At 41.2% G+C, this 21,677-nt stretch overlaps 1 protein-coding gene across 2 annotated transcripts in view; it reads right to left on the reverse strand.

The window, feature by feature from the left end:
* TTC39B (tetratricopeptide repeat domain 39B) overlaps positions 1 to 21,677 on the reverse strand; it is a 160,386-nt gene that overhangs the window by 102,801 nt on the left and 35,908 nt on the right. For both annotated transcript variants that reach the window (XM_036260324.1, XM_036260323.1), the window contains exon 2: positions 7,549 to 7,583. In XM_036260324.1, the coding sequence (XP_036116217.1) occupies positions 7,549 to 7,583 (35 nt within the window). The remainder of the gene's footprint in view (positions 1 to 7,548; positions 7,584 to 21,677) is intronic.

Raw genomic sequence — 21,677 nt, forward strand, 5'->3', positions numbered from 1 at the left:
ACACTGGCCAAGAGAGGCTGAAAGAGGCAATGAACGGAAAAGAAAATGTTAGGTAACTAGAAAGTGAAGGAGCGGTAACGAGCTATTATCTGCAGGATGAGAAAACTGGTAGCACGGTTGACATCAGAATACAAGAAGCCAAGGGAGAAAGGCCTCCAGAATTCTGCATTTTAAAGCTCAAGCAGGGCTTCTGACAGTCAGGAATCAAAAATATCTCCAACGCAGGGGTCCTGTTTGAATGCTGAGCTGCTGAGAATTAGTCATACTAATACTGAAACATCTAAACCAGTTGAACAAAGAGTAGTTTTAGTGCAAACACAGACTTATAGATCAAAGGAACAAAAGAGAAAGCCCAGAAACAGAGTGTTATTATGTTAATAAAATTATCTGACAATGGAGATACCATACATAAATGTTCTTTCCTTCACAGACTTAGCAAATGGTGCTGAACAGTGGGCTAGCCCATGTAGGGTTTGCTTGAGAGAGCGACCTCCAGTAACTCCAGTTGGGTTAAGTTCAGAGAGGTTTTTTTTAGTTCAGTTATGTCCTTACTGATATGCTCCCTGCTGCCACCTGTCCGTTTCTGAGGTGTGTTGAAGTCACCAGCTATAACAGGTTCATGGAGGTCTCCTGGCAGTTCTATCAGATTTGCCTCACATAGTTTAACCCTCCACTGTTAGACACACACACATTAAGAACTGTTAAATCTTCTTGGGAGAGTTGATCCCTCTGTCGTTAGGTAATGCCCTTCTTCATCCCCGATAATGTTCCTTACTTTGAAGTCCGCTCTCTGAAGTTAATATAGCTACTACTGCTCTCTTTTGATTAGTATTAGCATGGTACATTTTTCTCCATCCATTTTCTGTTCATCTATATGTATATTTATATTTAAAGTGAGTTCCTTAGAGGCAACATATAGTTGGGTTGTATTTTTTGATCCATTTCTGACACTCTCTGTCTTTTAACTGGCACATTTAGACCATTGACATTCAAAGTGATGATTGATATACTTGGATTAATATCTACCAGACTTATTACAATTTTCTATTTTTTTGCTGTTGTTCTTTGTTCCTAGTTTTGTTTTCCATTCTTTTCCTGCCTTTTGTGATTTTAATTGAGCGTTTTATACTATTCCATTTTCTCTTCATTCTTAGTGCATCAGTGATACTCGTTTTTGTTTTTTTACCTTTTGTAGTAGTTTGCCCTAGTTTACAATACACATGTGCAACTAATCCAAGACAACTTTCAAATATACTGTAGCACTTCACAGGTGGTGCGATTACATTGTAACAGCAAAATAATCCTAATTCCTCCCTCCAGCCCCTAGCATCATCGCTGTCCTTCCCTTCACTAATGCATAAATATACATAAACATGTATATATACATAAGAGGCATACAGAATCAAATATATTGTTGGTATTATTCTTTTGAACAAACTGTTATTTGTTAGATCAATTAAGAATAAGAAAAATAAAAGCTTTTATTTTACTTTCATTTATTCCTTCTTCGATGTTCTTCCTTTCTTTATGTGGATACAATTTCCTGACCTCTATTATTTACCTTCTCTCTAAAAAACTTTTTAAAGAATTTCTAGCAAGGCATGTACCCTGGCAACAAATTCCCTCAATGTTTGTTCATCTGAGGAAGTCAATTTCTCCTTCACCTTGAAGAATAATGTCACAGACTACAGAATTCTAGGCGAGTGTTTTCTTTTGTTTTTTTTCTCAACACTTTAAATATTTCACTCTATTCCCTTCTGCTTGCATGGTTTCTGAGAAATTGGATGTCATTCTTATCTTTGCTCCTCTATAGGTAAGCTGTTTTTCTCTGTGTCTTCTTTCAGGATGTTTTCTTTCTCTTTGTATTTCTGTAGTTTGACGATGATAGATGCCAAGGTATATTTTTTTCACATTTATCCTGTTTGTTCTCTGGACTTCCTGCAGCTGTGATTTTTTAAATTTGACATTAATTGGAGAAATTCTTAGTCATTGTTTCAAATATTTCTTCTGTTCCTGTCTCTCTTTCTTCTCCTTCTGGTGCCCCCATTATACATACATTAGAGCTTTTATAGTTGTCTCACGGACCTTCGATATTCTGTTCTGCTCTTCCAGTCTTCGTTCTCCTTGCTTTTCAGTTTCTAAGGATTCTACTGATAAATCCTCCATCTAGGAGTTCTTTCCCCAGCAGGTTCAGCCCACTAATAAGCCCACGAAGGCATTCCTCATTTGTGTCATAGTATTTTGTTTATATCGAGTATTTCTTTTTGTTTTGTTTTGATTTTCATCTCTGTTTACATTGCCTACCTATTCTTGCATGCTGTCTTCTTGATCAATCAGAGCCCTTACCTTATAACTCACAGTTGTTGTAAATCCTCAGTCTGATCATTCCGAACCCTTACCATATCTGGTTTGGATGCTTGCTCTGTCTCTTCCAATTGTGTTTTTTCCCTTTTGGTATACTGTTTAATTTTTCTTGATAGCCGGACATGATGGATAGAGTAAAAGGATCTGCTGTAAACAGGCCTGTAGGAATGTGGTAAGGAAATGTAGGGGGAGAGAAGGTGGTGTATAGTTCTACAGTTGGGTTCAAGTCGTTTAGTGAGCCTGTGCCCCTGGTCTGTGAACTTCACCAATAATTCTCAGGTTATGCCTCCCCTCGTAGGTGGGACAGGATGGCTTGAGTGAGCTGGGGTTGGGTCTTACCCAGCCGGAGTTTCCCTTACCCGAGTCAGTCAGGCTCATAACTCCCAGCAGATTAGGTTCTGGGTAACTCGTTCCCCTGACAAGCCTTGTTAAGAACAGTATACTCGGGCATATTTCAAAATGGTTCCTTTTCACCTTCCCTAAGCTGGTCAAGCTCCTGGTGGGAATTTCACAGTATTGCTGGTGCACCCCCACCCACCCCCATGACGAGGTACCCCTAAAGTTTTCAACTCTCTCAGTCGCCGGCACTGAGCCTCCAACAATTCATCAGTGACAGGTCGGGTTCCTTCCCCGGAACTGGCTCCCGCAGGGCTCTCTGCTCTGATAAGCAGTGACTCCCTGTTCCCTCCAGCCTTGGGGTAGCAATGTGCCGTGTCCCCCCTTTCTTATGGATCAGAATGAGATGTGGACTTTTCACTCTGCTCAGCGTTTTACTTGTTAGAATTGAGTGGCAACTTCCAAGCTCCTTACATGTGAAGCCGGAAACTGGATGTCAAGTTCAGATTTTTGTTTGTTTGTTCCTCTATGATTTGATCTCTTAAAAAACTAACAAATGTTCAAAATAGCCGACAACGCCTTAAAGACCCAAAGGTAACGTCACTGCCTGTCTAGGGCAGCCGGTAAAAGCTGAGAGAGCCCTGGCCGGTTTGGCTCAGCGGTTAGAGCGTCGGCCTGCGGTCCAGAGAGACCCGGGTTCGGTTCCCGCTAAGGGCATGTACTTCGGTTGCAGTTTGTCCCCGGCCCTGGTTGGTCGTGCGGGTGGCAGCCACTCGATGTGTCCCTTCACGTCGATGTTTCTCTCTCTCTCTCCCTCCTATTCTATCTGTACAAAAAATGGAAAAATATCCTCGGGTGAGGATTAAAAAAAAAAAAGCTGAGAGAAACAAGTGGAATTTTGCTGCCCACTGGCCACGTCGGTCCCGTCTGACCTGCATCACCCCTCAGGCCGGGACCCCCTGGCGTGTCTCCAGCCTCGCTTCCTGCTGGAATAGCAGTGCCTCCAAGGGTGACCCCAGCCACAGCCCCAAGCCCAATCCCTCCGACCCCCGACTGCGGGCCCCCGTGACAGCCCCGGCGAGGTCATGACAGCCCCGGCGAGGTCGTGACAGCCCCGGCGAGGTTGTGACAGCCCCGGCTAGATAGTGATAGCCCCGGCTAGGTCGTGCCCCCGAGGGCAGCAGACACTGCAGAGTTGAATAACTAGGATTTCTAAATGACAGATAACACTCTCACCATAAAAGTGACTTTTTAAAAATAGTATCACAGCCCTGGCTGGTTTGGCTCAGCGGTTAGAGTGTCGGCCTGCGGTCCAAAGAGACCCGGGTTTGGTTCCCGCTAAGGGCACGTACCTCGGTTGCAGTGTGTCCCCGGCCCTGGCTGGTTGTGTGGGTGGCAGCCACTCGATGTGTCCCTTTCACGTCGATGTTTCTCTCTCTCTCTCTTCCTCTCTCTCCCTCCCACCCTACCTTAACAAAAAACGGAAAAAATGTCCTCGGGTGAGGATAAAAAATAATAATAAGCAGATTTTCTTCCAAAGAGTACAATATGAAACGAGAAGGGAAAAGAAGAGAAACTTGACAGCGGAGAGACCTAGCAAACACGTCTGGAGCCAGGCCACGGAGCTGACTGCCCCAGCAAAGCCAGGGCGACAACATGAAGCTTTGACGGGAGGTGATGAGAACGGCACTGGCACCTGTGGTCTTCCTCCCCACCACAGGGTCGCCGTGTGATCGTGAGGGCGAACAGACAAATCCCAAGTGAGGGACACTCTACGACATAACTGGCCAGATGGCTCAAACTGTGGAAGTCACAGAAAGCAAGGGAAGTCTGAGAAACGGTCTCAACCAAGAGGAGCCTCGGAGACACGATGACTAAATCCACGTGGTGTCCTGAAGGAGACGCGGGACAGAAAGGGACACCAGGCAAAACCTGAAGAAATCTGTAAGTAGAGACTTTGGTTAACAATAATGCATCCATATGGATTATTGTGTCAAATGTACCATGCTGATGTGAAAAGTTAATAATAAAGAAAAACAGTGAGGGGTATACAAGTATCTTCACAGTAACTCTGAAAGTCTGAAACTGTTCCAAAATAAAAGGTGTTTTTTTTTTTATATTCATCACATCTAAGGTTTTTATCACATAAGCAGTCAACAGCATAAACATTAAAACTTTGGATGATATAAAAATGTGTAACTAACATATAAGAAATAGCAAATACTTATAGCAAACATGACAAAAGATTAAAGTGTATATATATTTTAAACTTCATAAGTATATGAGAAACACTGAGAAAAAAGTTAAACAGGGAAAAGATTAGCATTCATACAAAAGGAAATGCAATGTCCTAAACAAACAATGATAATATTTTAAAACTAAAACAATTAGGTATCTTTTAAGATGATGTTACATTTCAAACCACTTCACGTACACAATATTGGTAGCCACGTAAGCTGATAAAAACTCTTTTGAAAGTGTTATGGACTGAAGTGTGCCCCACTCCCCAATGCTGTGGCGTTTGGAGAAGAGGCCTCTGGGAGATCAGCAGGTTCAGACGGGATCCTGAGGGTGATGGGCCCTTTTGATGGGATTAGTGCCTTTATAAGAAGAAATACCGGAGCTAGTGTGTTCTCTCTCTCTCCCTCCCTCCCTCCACTCCTCCCCGCTGCCCCCCTCTCTCTTTTTCCCTTTTTCTCCACGGTAGCCACATGCAAGCCAGAAACAGTGCTGTCACTGGAACCTGAGCATGATGGCACCCTGACCTCAGACCTCTTGCCATCAGGTCTGTGAGAAAATAGATTCTGTTGTTTAAGCCACATGGTCTGTGATGTTTATGGTAACCTAAGGTACCTGATACAGAAGGCAATTTGTGATATATCATATAGAGAACAACACAAAGATTCATCCCTCTTAACCCAGTAATCCTACATCTGTGAAGTTAATCGTTGGTGATGATTCTAAAATATGACAAAGCTATACAGGTGAAAATATTCATTACTTAGTTTTAAGTTTTTAAACCAGTAACAACCTAAATGTCTAACAAGGATGAAATCAGTAAATACTTGTAGTGTTCCATCTGATCTAATACAATGTCATTTAAAATCGTTACAAAACTGTGTAGGTTTTCCCTGCCCGGTTTAGTTCAGAGGTTAGAGTGTCGGCCTGCAGACCAAAGGGTTGCAGGTTTGATTCCTGGTCAAGGGCAAGTACCTGGGTTGCAAGTTCGATTCCCTTGTACAGGAGGCAACCTGTACAAGTGTCTCTCTAACATCTAACATCTCTCTCTCTCTCTTTCTCTCTCTCTCTCCCTCCCCCTCCTCCATGCCTCCTTCCCTTCCAAAATGCCAGGGGTGAGGATTAACAACAACAACAAAAAGTGTAAGCTTACAGAAAATGCTTTATATGTCCTGGCCAGGTGGCCAAACACCACGTTGCAGGTTCAATCCCTGGTCAGGGTACATACCTAGGTTAAGGGTTTGGTCCCCTGTCGGGGTATGTACGAGAGACAACTGATCCATGTTTCTGTCTCACATCACTGTTTCTCTCTCCCTCTCCCTTCCTCTCTTTCTAAAATAAATAAAAACATACTTTAAAATAAAAAGAAAGAAAATTATTATTATAAAATTAAGTACAAACTGAAAGCAAAAATCTACAATATGAGGTTAACCACATAAGTTAATATGAGCAGTATGTACAGGACTCTCCTGCTTTTCAAAAATTCACCTTAACGCCACTCTACTTTTACAAAAGACCTGTAATATACCTGTTTTCACTAATGAAAAGGAAGATGAGGATTTTCACCTTGTTTTGTTTTGTTTTTTTGGTAAGGCAAAAAAGTGAAAATAGCATTCAGCATTTGTTTTGCAGCGAGCATTACGGAGGCAGCACACGCCCTGAGCAGTAAGAGTGGCCCCGCCAAGCACCTTCCCCAGAACCACAATCAGCATCTGGGCACCTCAGCACCTCAGCACCTCAGCACCTCAGCACCTTAGCACATCAGCACCTCAGCACCTCAGCACCTCAGCATCTCAGCATCTCAGCACCTCAGCATCTTAGCACTTTAGCACCTCAGCACCTCAGCATCTTAGCACTTCAGCATCTCAGCATCTCAGCACCTCAGCACCTCAGCATCTCGGCACCTCAGCACCCCAGCATCTTGGCACTTCAGCATCTCAGCACCTCAGCATCTCAGCACCTCAGCACCTCAGCATCTCAGCACCTCAGCACCCCAGCATCTTAGCACTTCAGCATCTCAGTATCTCAGCATCTCAGCACCTCAGCACCTCAGCATCTCAGTATCTCAGCATCTCAGCACCTCAGCACCTCAGCATCTCAGTATCTCAGCATCTCAGCATCAAGCAGCCATACTTTGAACTGTGTCTGTGAGCATCTGTGCTTTTTTTTATTTATTCTGCACATTCCTGCTTTTACTATATATTGTTGTTATTTTTGTGTTTGGTATATCTATGTATTATTTGGTAGGTTATTTTGGGGGTCTGGGAATGCTCAAAAATGTTTCCATATAACTTAACGGTCATTGCTTCTTTGCTTTACATCATTTTGGCTTATAAGCGGTTTCAAAAAAACACTCTACTGGGAGATAGTGGGGGAAACCTGTAAAGTTTAAGTTAACATTATAAGAAATAATATTCAAAAATATATTTGCTAGTAACTTTAGATAGATTCTTTCTTAAGTATAACCATATCCTAACTCTTGAATCAGAAAAGTGACTTCCTTCTGACAGTGGTCACTAATCTTAAAAAAACAAAAATGAAATTTACATTTTATATAAGAGAACCATCAATTTTTATTTACTACACACTTTTTATTACATTACTACTTACATAGAGATGGTTTCCAAGGCATCTTCAAAAATGTCCTGAGGAGGAACAAAAAATACAATGAGTTTCTCAAGAATCAAGAACTTTATAGGTTAACAAGAAAATGAGTATGTGGTGTGTGCAGGGCTGGGCAGTTTGGGTGAGATGAAGTGAAATCACTTAACTCTCAGTAACGAAATGTCTTTCTGAGAAAGCAAGCATATGAATTTAAGTGAGGTTTACTTTTTAAAAATAGTTAAGACTGGTAAAATTCTTGGCTAGAAATCAAACTGGGGTTATTTGAAAGAGTGTGACTTTTTTTTATTTTCTATCCTCACCCAAGGACATTTTTGCATTCATCTTCAGACAGAGTGGGAGGGAGAGAGAGAAAGAAAAACATCGATGTGAGAAAGACACATCAACTGGTCACCACCCACAGGACCCCAACTGGCGCTGGGGACAAACTGCAACGGAGGTACATGACCTTAGCGGGAACCGAACCCGGGTCTCTCTGGTCCACAGGCTGACTGACGCTCTGACTGCTGAGCCAAACCAGCCAGGGCAAGAGTATGACTTCTTTAATGGAGTTATCTTTCACTCATTCATCCCAAACAGAGAATAAAACAAACAGGATTTACCCAATTTAGTCTTCTCTTTCCCCATGGCTAGCCAGGTTGGCGTCCTCTACGCCCGTATTTTACATCTCCCTTCAGTACCCTCCGAGCTGGTCTTCCTGCCACCAGCCTTTCCCCAGTTTAGTCTGTAAATCTGTGCCACATAGGACAGCCCTTAAGGACTATGCCAGTGGCCTGTTAAAAAGCTACAACAGGAGAAAAACCCAAACCCAAACACACACACACATTTATATGCACTCGCAAATCCACACATGCACCCCACATTCATGCACACTGAGACTCACACACTCACAATCTCATACATAAACTCATAACCATACAAACACACACTCACAATTCAAACATACACAAAGCTCCCTCGTAGCTGCAAAAATCAAATCCAAGCTGCTCATCCAGGTCTAATTGTCAAACATCCTTCTCCCACATCCCTCCCACCTTGACCACAGCCCAACCACAGGACGGCACTGGTCGGTCTTCCCCCAGCTTGACACCCTTCACTCAATCCTTCACACAACAGCCATAGGTCTTCTTTTCTTTCTCTTCTTTTAGGAAGCTCGTACCATTCCACTGCTCTATACCTGTCTAAGAGCTTCCCACGGTGGTGAGAATAAACCCAAACTCCTTCCCACGGTCTAGGAAACCCCAAATGGCCCTGGCCACCTCTCCAGCCACCTGCCCCTTCCTCACTCCACATCAGACACAGGGCTGACTTCCTGTTCCCCGAACAAAGCAAACTCATCCCACACCTCTCCGAACTGCTCTCTCTCTCACAGAATGCTCTTCACTCGCTCTTCCCTCGGCCGACTCATGCTCATCCTTCTGCATTCAGCTCGGAAAGCCACTTCCTCCAGAAGACTGGCTCTAATAACCCTAATTAAAGTTACTGAAAATAGCAGTTTACTTACAGTTTTTCATCATCAGACTTATTTCATTCATAATCTTATCAAAATCTCTAAGCATCTTGTTTGTTTATTTGGCTACAGTCTGTCTCCATCAGAGCAGATTCTTTTTTTTAAAGTTTTTTTTTCGCCCTGGCCGGTTTGGCTCAGCGGTTAGAACGTCAGCCTGCGGTCCAGAGAGACCCGGGTTCGGTTCCCGCTAAGGGCATGTACTTCGGTTGCGATTTGTCCCCAGCCCTGGTTGGGTCGTGTGGGTGGCGACCACTCGATGTGTCCCTTTCACGTTGATGTTTCTCTCTCTCTCGCTCCCTCCCACTCTATCTGAACAAAATATCAAAAAAAAATGTCCTCGGGTGAGGATAAAAAAAAAAAAGTTTTTTTTTCTTTGATTTTAGACAGAGAGGAAGGGACAGGGAGAGAGAAACATCTATGAGAGAGAACATCGACTGGCTGCCTCCTGTATGCCCCCTACTGGGGATCGGGCCCACAACCTGGGCATGTGCCCTGACCGGGAATCAAACTGGCGACCTCTTGATGCATGGGTCAATGCTCAACCACTGAGCCACAAGGGCCGGGCCACAGCAGGTTCTTATTTATCATGTTTACAGAAAATTCGCCAGGGCTTGGCACAGAATTGTTACTCAGGGACTACACGTTGTCTAATGAATGAATGAATTGAGCACGGACTGTCAAGGCACTGATAATATCACCTTAGTGAGAGCTATAACATAGACATGAGAACTTTTCCCTTGTGTGGCCATTAATATTGAACAATGTTTAAACTACACTGCACTTTTTATTTAGGTAGGACAGGAAAAAAATTATATAAATACTACAAAGAAGAAACAACATAAGTAGTGGCAGAACTGAGTTTAGATGTGGCGATCCTTGATCTATTAATCTCCATAATAACATGTTCTGCAAGGTAGAGTCAAGGACAATTCCATCTTGTCCTCACTCTCCTGGGGCAACCATCAGAAGCTCATAAACCAGCCACCGGCAGAGAAATGAGCTATTCCTGAAGTAAAATATCCCAAGCCAAAAGTAAAAACATGCTTCTCTGGCCTCTATAAAAATTTCTAACTAGAAAAAGACTCCTTTCTCCAAATCAAAAGTCTGAAGAGGCTCTTTGATATCATGGCTTTTGCCATTTTGAATCACAGGTCGTCATGGGAGGGGCCAGGCAAAAGAGAGAGAATCCGCTCTCCAGAAACCCAAATCTGCTCTGACGATCGAGATCCCTCTGGCATCACTGTTAACCCCGCCGGGCTGACCTTGACCAAGTCAGGAGAAAGGGAGAGAGGCTCCTGAAGGCCTCCGTGTACCCGTCTCCCTCCTCGCAAAGCTCAGCATACAGCAGGGCACACGGCAGACACGGAAACACTGAGTGGCTTCAGAAAGGACAGTGTGGGAAAGCAGCTCTTACTTAAAAGACCAGGCTGATATTTACACTTAAACAGGAAATACGCCCGTCACCACCCTCAGAGAAAGAAAACCGAGTATCCGGTAAGAAACGGTCTTTAAGTAGCATCTCTTCACTTTGTCACATGCAGAGGTCTCTAAATAAAGCATACTACACAATGTGGCCACCGTGGCTGACAATTCTACATTGTATATTTGAAAGTTACTGAGAGTAGATCTTAAAAGTTCTTACCACAAAAAAAAGCAAAACACAAACACTATAGATATGTGAGGTGATGGCCATGCAAATCATTTTGCATAATATATGTCTTAAATCGTGATGTTGTACACCTTTAACTTATACAATGTTATGTTAATTATCTCAATAAAGTTGGAAATTTTTTTTATTAAAAAATGTTAAAGTTTCCCTGGCTGGTGTGGCACACTTGTATCATGCAGAACACCAAAAGGTCACAAGTTTGATTTCAATCAGGGCACATACCTAGGCTGCAGGTTCAATCCTCGTGCAGGAGGAAGCCAATCAATGTTTCTCACATCAGTTTCTCTCTCTTTCTCTTTCTCTCTCTCCTTCCTCTCTCTCTTTTCCCTTCTCTCCAAAACTTAATAAAAATATCCTCGAGTGAGGATTTCAAAAAAATGTTAAAACCTGTTGGGTTTTTTTTCCATTTAGATGAAAATTAAATAGAATGCCTCAATTAGTAGTGCAGAAAATCCATGGAGTTCCAGGATACTGTTCTAATCAACTAGAGATGAGGAAGGAAGAAAGGGAGGGAGGAACAGAGAGAGAGAGAGTGAGGGAGGGACGGAAGGAGGGAACTTTGTCTATGAAGGCCAGAAAAAAAGGTAAATTTTTTTTTCATTTTATAAAGAGGAAAGAGCAGAATTAAGATTTACTGATTGCCTATCACATGCCAGGGACTTTACAAAGGCCATCTCATTGGGCCCTCCCAATTTACAGCAAGTAAATCCAGTCACAGGTAATTACCTGCCCAATATTACACAACTGGTAAGTGAAGAAATTGGAATTCAATCTCAGATTTCCTTAACTCCAAAGTAGGTTTAAATGTCAATAAAACTATCCAGAACTTGGAACTGAGGCAATGGGGCAGGAGTGGAAAGGGCATGGGAGAGGGGCGGGCAGCACATCCTCAGGTCATACTGCAGCGTGTTGGAACAAGCCCTCCCAAGGACTATTTCATTCTCTAGGAGAATGTACTTGTGTTTGATTTTTTATTTTTTATCTTTATCATTGAGACTATTACAGATGCTCCCACTCCTTTATTTCCCCCTACTGCCCACCTTCACCAGGTTCTCTCCTCACCCCAGGCCTCACCACCCTAACATTGGTGTCAATGGACAAAGAATATATGCATATAAATTTTTGGTTAAACTCCTCCCACTCTACCCCCCTTCACTCTGAGATTCAAAAGTCTGTTCCATGTTTCCAGGCCTCTGGTTCCATTTTATTCATGAGTTTATTTTATTCATTAGAGTCTGCATATAAGTGAAATCATATGATATTTATCATTCTCTGCCTGGCTTATTTTGCTTAGCATAATAACCCCCAGGTCCCTCCAAGCTGTCTCAAAGGGTAATAGATCCTTATTTTTTACAGCTGTATAATATTCCATTGTGTATATGTGTCACAGCTTTTGTATCCATTCATCTACTGATGGGCACTGGAGCTGTTTCCAGATCTTAGCTATTATAAATAACACTGCTGTGAACATAAGGGTGCATATATTCTTTTTGGTTGGTGTTTCAGGATTCTTAGGATATATTCTTAGCAGTGGGATCACGGCATCAAATGGCAATTCCACTTTAAATTTTTTGAGGAAACTCCACACTGTTTTCCCTAGTGGCTGCACCAGTCTGCATTCTCACCAGCAGTGTACTAGAGTCCACTTTTTTCCACACCCTCGCCAACACTTGTTGTTTGTTGATTTATTGATGGTAGCCATTCTGGCAGGTGTGAGGTGATACCTCATTGTAGTTTTAATTTGCATCTCTCTGATAATTAGTGTCAGAGCATTTTTTCATATACCTCTTGGCAATTTGCATGTCCTCTTTGAAGAAGTGTCTATTTAGGTTCTCTGCCTATTTTTTAATTGAATTCTTTGTCTTCTTTTTGTTGAGTTGTAAGAGTACTCTATATATTTTGAAAATTAACCCCTTATCAGATGTATCATTGACAAATATGTTCTCCCATACAGTGGGTTCCCTTTTCATTTTGATGATGGTTACTTTTGCTGTGCAGAAGCTTTTTAGTTTGATGCAGTGCCATTTATTTTTTTCCCTTTGTTTCTCTTGCCCTAGGTGATTTATCAATGAAAATTCTGCTATGTTGGATGTCTGAGATTTTGCTGCCTTGTTTTCTTTAAGGATTTTTGTGGTTTCATGACTTACATTTAAGTCTTTTTGCCCATTTTGAGTTTATTCTCGTGTATGGTGTAAGTTGGTGGTTTCGTTTCTTTTTTTTGCATGTATCTGTCCAAACTTCCCAAACATTTATTGAAGAGACTGTCTTTACTCCATTGTATGCTCTTGCCTCCTTTGTCAAATATAATTGAGCATAATGTCGGGGGTCAATTTTTGGGTTCTCTGTTCTGTTCCACTGACCTATATGCCTGTTCCTGTGCCAGTACTAGGCTATTTTGATTACAGTGGCTTTGCAGTATAAGTTCATATCTGGTATTGTGATCCCTCCAATTTTGTTCTTCTTTCTCAAGACTGCTGTGGCTATTCAGGGTCTTTTTTGGATCCATATTAATTTTCGAACTATTTGCTCCAGATCTGTAAAATATGCCATTGGTATTATAATAGGGATTGCATTGAATCTGTAGATTGCTTTCGGTAGTATGGACATTTTAATGATGTTAATTCTTCCAATCCATGAACATGGTATATTCTTCTACTTGTTTGTACCTTTCTCTCTATCTTTTTTCAATGTCCTGTAGTTTTCCAAGTACAGGTCTTTTACCTCCTTGGTTAAGTTTATTTCTAGGCATCTTTTGTTGTAGTTGTTGTTGTTGTTGTTGCAATGATAAAAAAGGGATTGGTTTTTTAGTTTCTCCTTCAGAGAGATCATTATTGGTATAAAAATGCCATCAATTTCTAGGTGTTCATTTTGTATCCTGCAACTTGATTGAATTCATTTATCAACTCTAGTAATTTAATGGTGGATTCTGTAGGGTTTTTTATGTACAATATCATGTCATCTATGAATAATGACAGTTTAACTTCCTCCTTCCCAATTTTTATGCCTTTTATTTTTTCTTCTTGTCTGATCTCTATGGTTAAGACTTCCAGTACTATGTTGAATAAGAGTGGTGACATCCCTGTCTTCATACTGTTCTTAAGGGAAACACTTTTAGTTTTTGCCCATTGAGTATGATGTTGGATTTAGGTTTGACATATGTGGCCTTTATTATTTTGAGGTATGATCCCTCTATTCCCACTTTGCTGAGAGTTTTTATCAAAAATGGGTGCTGGATTTTGTTGAATGCTTTTTCTACATCTATTAATATGATCATGTGATTTTTACCCTTCATTTTGTTAATGTGATATATCACATTTATTGATTTGTGAATATTATACCAGCCTTGCATCTCCAGAATAAATCTCACTTGATCATTGTGTATGATCTTCTTAAAGTATTGGTGGATCTATTTGCTAATATTTTATTGAGGATGTTAGCATCTGTGTTCATCAGGGATATTGGCCTATAGTTTTCTTTCTTTGTAGTGTCTTTATCTGGTTTTGGAACTAGAATAACGCTGGCCCCGTAAAAAGAGCTTGGAAGTCTTCCTTCCTCTTGAATATTTTGGAATAGTTTGAGAAGGATAAGTGAAGTTCTTCTTTGAATGTTTGGTAAAACTCTCCTGTGAAGGTATCTGGTCCAGGGTTTTTGTTTGCTGGGAGTATTTTTATTAGTGCTTCAATTTCATTAGTTGTTATTGGTCTATTCTGGTTTTCTGCTATCTACTATCTGATTAGAACCCAGACACAGTGAGGTGACATGTTAATATGTAGATTTCTGAATGGTATAAAAACCCCAAAGGTCATAGTTGTATTGCCCTATAGGACACTAGCCAGTTTTCTATATAACCTAGCAATCTTAATCTAACATTCTTTTTTTTCAAGTCCATAAATACACTCTGAATCAGTTTATTATCTCACTGGTTTCTGTCTTAATGAGTGCAATAAAATTTAGACATGTTCATTTTATATCTTTATGAGAATCATATTTCTAATTTTTGAAAATTATACTTTGACATGAATAGTGACAACATACTCTCTCCCTGGGTATCTGCATATACAGTTTCCAGATCCTTGGGGAAACTGATGTGGGTCCACCTTGGTGATAAAATACCAGAAGTCAAAGAGACTGCTCCTACCTGTTGTACCATATACCCAGAGACCAATGGCTTCCTTTTCCTCTGACTCTATGGGTCCCAAAATCCGGCTCAAACTCTATCCCTTCCTGCTGCTGCCTCAGGGAGCTCCTTTCCTCTGTGGGTTCCCACCAGGACCCCTAGGATTGGCACTTGATCTGCAGCAAACTGCTAGTCAACAGCCTCGCACCCAGCACTAAGTATGCCCACATATACTCATCACACAGCATAACTAGAATTTTCTGCCTCTGGTCTCGTTGCTTCTCCATGCTCACCATCAACATCCCAGTACTTCTTAGTGTTGGTTTTCATTTCCCCAGTGATTACCATAAACTGGTTTCCCTTAAACCTCCCAGTGCTGGGCAGGCATACCATGCGAACTCCAGTTGGAATATATACAGTCAGAGAAGCATCCAGAGTCTTTCTACTTTAAGAAAAATAAAACAGGAAAGCTCATGCTGCTGAATGATAGGATTTGCTCACAGGAAAGCCTCAGTGATTAGTTCTTCCCTTGACAGCAGCTGCCTTTGACTCCCCCGTTTCCCTGTTGAGGCCAAACAACCTTGAGGAGCTACTCCTCTTGGGCACACAGTACAACAAATATTTAACTGACCACACCCGGCTCCTGATCGTACATTGCATCAAAATGGTACATGACTTTTTCAAGAGCTTATTTTGACTTCCTGGCTAGAGTCAAGGGCTAGCATACTTCTTTGGAACCAACTTTATAACCCAGCACAGTACTGACACCTTATAGACTCTCAGCAAATAACTGTCAGCTGACTGGCTGCCTGACCACCCTTGTCCTGCAGTAGATGTTCCTTACCTTGACCAGTTTCATTTTGCAATTTAGCACATGGGTTAACCCTGTTAGGTGAAAGGTTCTCTGGAGGACCTTCCAGATGCAAGGCTAGCCCTCCAGGGCCTGTTCCCTGCTGAGTGGGGAGCCTGCCCCCAGATGGATGGAGGACCTTGCTCATGGAAATAGATATAGAAGTGAGGAAAGGGCACAGGGTGCTATATCAGCTATTAAAGCTTTTCTGAACAATTTTCGCAGTAACCAGGTAACTTGGTTTTTGTTTTTTTTTTTATCCTCACCCTAGGATATTCTTCCATTTTTTGTCCAGGTAGAGTGGGAGGGAGAGAGAGGAACAGAGAGAGAGAGAGAAACATCGACGTGAAAGGAACGCATCGAGTGGCTGCCACCCGCACAACCGACCAGGGCTGGGGACAAACCGCAACCGAGGTACGTGCCCTTAGCGGGAAACGAACCCAGGTCTCTCCGGACCGCAGGCCGACACTCTAACTGCTGAGCCAAACAGGCCAGGGTCCAGGTAACTTGGTTTTATTCTGTGTATAAAAATGCATGAAAGTGCATTTAAATGACAGGAGGTTCTGAATAAATGGTTTATTAACTTAAGAATCTTAAATAATGAAGATACTAATGATAAAAATGTTTACATTATTTTTATCTTGAAGGGGAAGAGGCAAAGAATAAAGATGACATCATGGAGACGTGAAGTTCAGCCCAGGGAATACAGTCAATAATATCGTAATAACTACGTATGGTGTCAGGTGGGTACTGGAAATGTCAGGGGTACATTTGGTAAAGCATATTATTATCTAAGCACTATGCTTTATACCTGAAACTAATACAAAATAATATTGAATGTAAACTGTAATAAAAATAAAATTAAAAATAAATAAAACATACAAAAAGAATAAAGATGACAAATATGTTATTAACAGTAATAATTAAATAGTCTGTATTAATTTCCAAAGAGACCAAATAGATTTACAAACTTTTCAGGTCTCCCCATCAGAATTTTAATTCACTTTGTGGCTTAAAATGGAATATATGGTACATATTACTCTAAGAAAAAAAGAGGAAGTAGAAAGGAACATAATAAAAATTAAAACTAGGTCCCACAGATCCAAAAAGTTGACTCACTTCTCTAGAGCCTTTTCCTCTCTCCCCTTACCTCCTCCTCCTCTTCCTTCTCCTCCTCCTCCTCTTCCTTCTCCTCCTCCTTCTCTTCCTTTGCCTCTTTCTCTATTTCTCCCTTGTTCATATGAGTGACTTCACTGGGTCTGTGAGCTGATGTTACCATGTCCTCATTTAACTGCTCTTCTTTAGAAAGAGATGACAAAGTATGATGGGACTCTGTAGACACCTTCCATCTCAATGAGAACCAGCCCCACATGACACCAGACCCTCCTCACTGGAGCTTTCACCCAACATTCCATGCTATTGACCAATGATGCTGTGTGTTTGGTTCCGTGGGCTCAAAAACCCTAGAGCTGCTGAGAACTCTGACAAGTCACAGATTCTACACCTAGCTCCAGGGCACATCTGGACCACTGTTGGGAAGATGAGACATGAAGAGAGTGCCCCAGCCTTCCCCATGACTAGGGCAGGGATTAAGAGCAATGGCTGTTGAGGTCCTAAGACTGCAAACACTCCTTTGCATGGTCTTCACACCTGGTGAATCAAAATATACAAAATGGGAAGAGACTCCAAAATGTCGGCAGAGTGAATGGAAGCTACACAGATCATCTCCCAGGAACAAACTAGAATTACAACTAAAATAAAGACAAATTGTCAGGAAAAAACAATGAAAAGCAGCAGGAGAGGACCTGTATAACCACAGACAGAAAGAGGACATTAAATCGAGCCTGGTAGAACTGCAGATGTGTGAGCGGGCAGGCTGAGAGCCCATAGACAGCAGCTGTTTTAGCTGTGAGCAGCTCCCTCGATGTTAAAATTCCAAGCTGGGTCCACAGAAGAGAGGGCTGGGACAGGACACTAAATTAGCTACAGCCACTCACCTTGGGCTCCAGCAGAGGGAGGCCAGACTGGACTGGAACTGTGTGGAGAGACTTGGGAGCTTAGAGAACTGGGAAAGCAATGGGAGTTTTGTGCTGAATCACTCCCTCCTAGGACAGTAGCCATCTTACTCAATGAGCCCCTTCCCAGAGCTCTGGGGAGAAGCAACAGCCCCTCCCTCAGGAATTTAACACCACACAGCCAGGCCAGAGAAATGCAAATTGAGGCTGATTAACAGCCAGCAAGCAGCAGCCCCACACACTGGAAATCCTCTTAACACCTGAGGGACTTTTACATTTAGTTAAGGACTACAACCCACGACTCATAAAGGAACTGAGACTAACAGCCTCCAGGCAAAAGGCTAGAGAATAACTGAACTTTTCCTGGGCTTGCAAATCTACCCAGGAAGGTAAGACCTGATAGTGGGGTTTAGCGTGGGTCCTCCCACACGCATCCAAACCCAGCAGAGAGAGCCACAACCAGGGGAATACCAACACCCACAGGGAAATTTTGGCAGGCTCTAAAACCCACTGAGACAGCCAAAATGGTGAAACAAAGAAATAAATCCCAAATGAAAGAACAAGATAATTCAACAGAAAATGAAACAAATGATAGGGAATTGAGCATGATTTCAGGGGGAGAGTTCAGAATGATAATCATGAGGAAGCTCAACAGCATAAGTAAAGATATAGAAGCACTGAAAGCCAACCAAATCGAAATGAAGAATGACATACCAGAAATAAAGAACACATTGGAGGAAATAACCAGTGGAGTACAGAAGGCTGAGAATCAGATCAGTGAATTAAGAAGACAGGATAGAAAAAAACTGCACAATCCGCCCTGGCCAGTTTGGCTCAGCGGTTGAGCATTGGCCTAGAGACCAGAGAGTCCCAGGTTCGGTTCCCGCTAGGGGCACATACCAAAAAAAAAAAATTGCACAATCAGAGAACCAAAGAAAAAAACAATTAAAAAACAGGAAGACAGCCTAAGAGAACTGTGAGAAGATATAAAATGTAACAACATCCGCATCTTAGGAGTTCCAGAAAAAGAAGAAAAAGAGCAAGGGTTAGAGAATATATTTGAAGAAATAGTGACAGAAAACTTCCCTAACTTGGCAAAGGAACAAGGCATACAAGTACAAGAAGCACAGAGAGGCCCAAGTAAGAAGAACACCAAGACACATAGTAATTAAAATGCCAAAAATTAAAGACAAAGAGAGAATCCTAAAGGCAGCAAGATAAGCAACAGTTTACCTATAAAAGAAACCCCATAAGGCTATCGGCTGACTTCTCAACAGAAACACTATAGGCCAGAAGAAAATGGCATGAAGTAATCAAGGTAATGAAAAACAAGAATCAGAATCCAAGACTACTCTACCCAGCAAGGCTATCATTCAAAACAGAAGGTCAAATATAGAGCTTCCCAGACAAAAATGGCTAAGGGAATATATTAGCACCAAACCAGCACTGCAAGAAATGTTAAAAGGACTGCTGTAATTAGTAGAAGAAAAAACCACACTAAACAAAAATGGCAATAAATAACTACATATCAATTATCACCTTAAATGTGAATGGTTTGAATGCTCTGATAAAAAGACACAGAGTGGTGATTGGATAAGAAAGCATGACTCATATATATGTCATTTACAAGAGACTCACCTCACAACAAAAGACTCACATAGGTTGAAAGTGAAGAAATGGAAAAATATCTTCCAAGCAAACGGAAAGGACAAAATAAGCTGGCGTAACAATACTCACATCTGATAAAATAGACTTCAAAATGAAGGCAGTACTGAGAGACAAAGAAGGCCACAACATAATATTAAAAGGATTTATAGGATCTAACCAACAGGAAGATATAACCTTGGTAAACATATATGCACCCAACATAGGAGCACCACAATATATTTAAAAACTTCTGGAGGACTTCAAAGGAGAATTCGACAGCAATACAATCATAGCAGGGGACTTCAACACCCCACTGACATCATTGGATAGATCCTCTGGACAAAAAATTAACAAGGATACAGAGACTCTAAATGATGCACTAGATCAAATGGATTTAATAGAAATCTACAGAGAATTACACCCCAAAACTGCAGAATTCACACTCTTCTCAAGTGCACATAAGACATTCTCAAAGATAGACCACATGTTAGGACAGAAACTAAGTCTCTACAAGTTCAAGAAGATTGAAATCGTATCAAGCATGTTCTCAGATCACAATGGCATGAAACTAGAAATCAGTTACAACAAAAACATTTAAACACATGAAGGCTAAATAGCATTTTATTTTTGTTTGTTTATTTGTTTGTTTGTTTGCATTTATCCTAAGACAGAGTGCAAGGGACAGAGGGAAGAAGAGAGAGAGAGAAACATCAATGTGAGAGAGACACACCGAGTGGTTGCCACCCACACGACCCTATCCGGAGCCGGAGACTAACTGCAACTGAGGTACATGCCTTTAGCAGGAACCAAACCCGGGACTTTCTGGTCTGCAGGTCAACTCTAACCACTGAGCCAAACCGGCCAGGGCTAAATAGCATGTTATTAAACAACAAATGGGTTACCAAGGAGATCAAGGAAGAACTTATAAACTTCCTGGAAACCAATGAAAATGAACACACAACAACACAAAATCTATGGGACATGGCGAAAGCAGTCCTGAGAGGGAAGCTTATAGCACTACAAGCCTTTTTCAGGAAACAAGAAAAATTTCTAATAGACTATCTAACCTCACAACTTAAAGAATTAGAAAGCAAACAAAAAGAAAACACCAGACAAGTAGAAGAAAAGAAATAGTAAAGATCAGAGCAGAAATAAACGACATGGAGACTGAAAAACAATTCAAAAGATCAATGAAACATAGAGCTGGTTCTTTGAAAAGATAAACAAGATTGATGGACCCTTTGCTAGACTCACCAAGAAACAAAGAGAGAGGACCCAAATAAACAAAATCAGAAATGAAAGATAAGTAACAACCGACACGACAGAAATATAAAGGATCATTAACAAATACTATGAACAATTATACGCCAACAAATTGGACAATCTAGGTGAAATGGACAAATTTCTAGAAACATATATTTTCCCAAAACTGAACTAGGAAGAGATAGACTTGAACAGACCAATAACAACAAAGGAAATTGAAGATATAAGCAAGAATCTCCAAGCAAACAAAATCCCAGGCCCAGATGGCTTCACAGAGGACTTTTACCGAACATTCAAAAAAGAAGTAATACCCATTCTCCTCAAACTATTCCAAAATTCCAAGAAGGAAGATTTCCAAATTCATTTTATGAGGCCAACATTATTCTACTTCCAAAACCAGATATAGACACTATAAAGAAAGAAAACTATAGGCCAATATCCCTGACAAACATAGATTCCAAAATCTTTAACAAATTATTAGCAAATCGGATCCAGCAATACATTAAAAGAATTATTCACCATGACCAAGTGGGATTTATCCCAGGGATGCAAAGCTAGTACAATATTCGCAAATCAATAAATATGATACACCACATAAATAAAATGAAAGATAAAAACCATAGAATCACCCGGCTGGTATGACTTAGTAGTTGAACATAGACCCATGCACAAAGAGGTCACTGGTTTGATTCCTAGTCAGGGCACGTGCCCAAGTTGTGGGCCCAATCCCTAGTAGAAGTCATGCAGGAGGCAACCAATTTATATTCTCTCTCATAGATGCTTCTATCTCTTTCTCCCTATCCCTTCTTCTCTTTCTCTCTCTCTAAAATCAATAAAGAAAAAAAAATTTTAAAAACAACAACAAATGATCATCTCAATAGATGCTGAAAAAGTATTTGACAAAGTCCAGCACCCATTTCTGATAAAAATGTTCAGCAATGTGGGAATAGAGGGATCATACGATCGACATAATAAAGGCCATATATGAAAGACCTACAGCCAACATCATACTCAATGGGCAAAAACTAAAAGCATTTCCCTTAAGA

This window comes from Molossus molossus, unplaced genomic scaffold, assembly GCF_014108415.1.
Source record: "Molossus molossus isolate mMolMol1 unplaced genomic scaffold, mMolMol1.p scaffold_m16_p_14, whole genome shotgun sequence".
In the NCBI taxonomy this organism is placed as follows: Eukaryota; Metazoa; Chordata; class Mammalia; order Chiroptera; family Molossidae; genus Molossus; species Molossus molossus.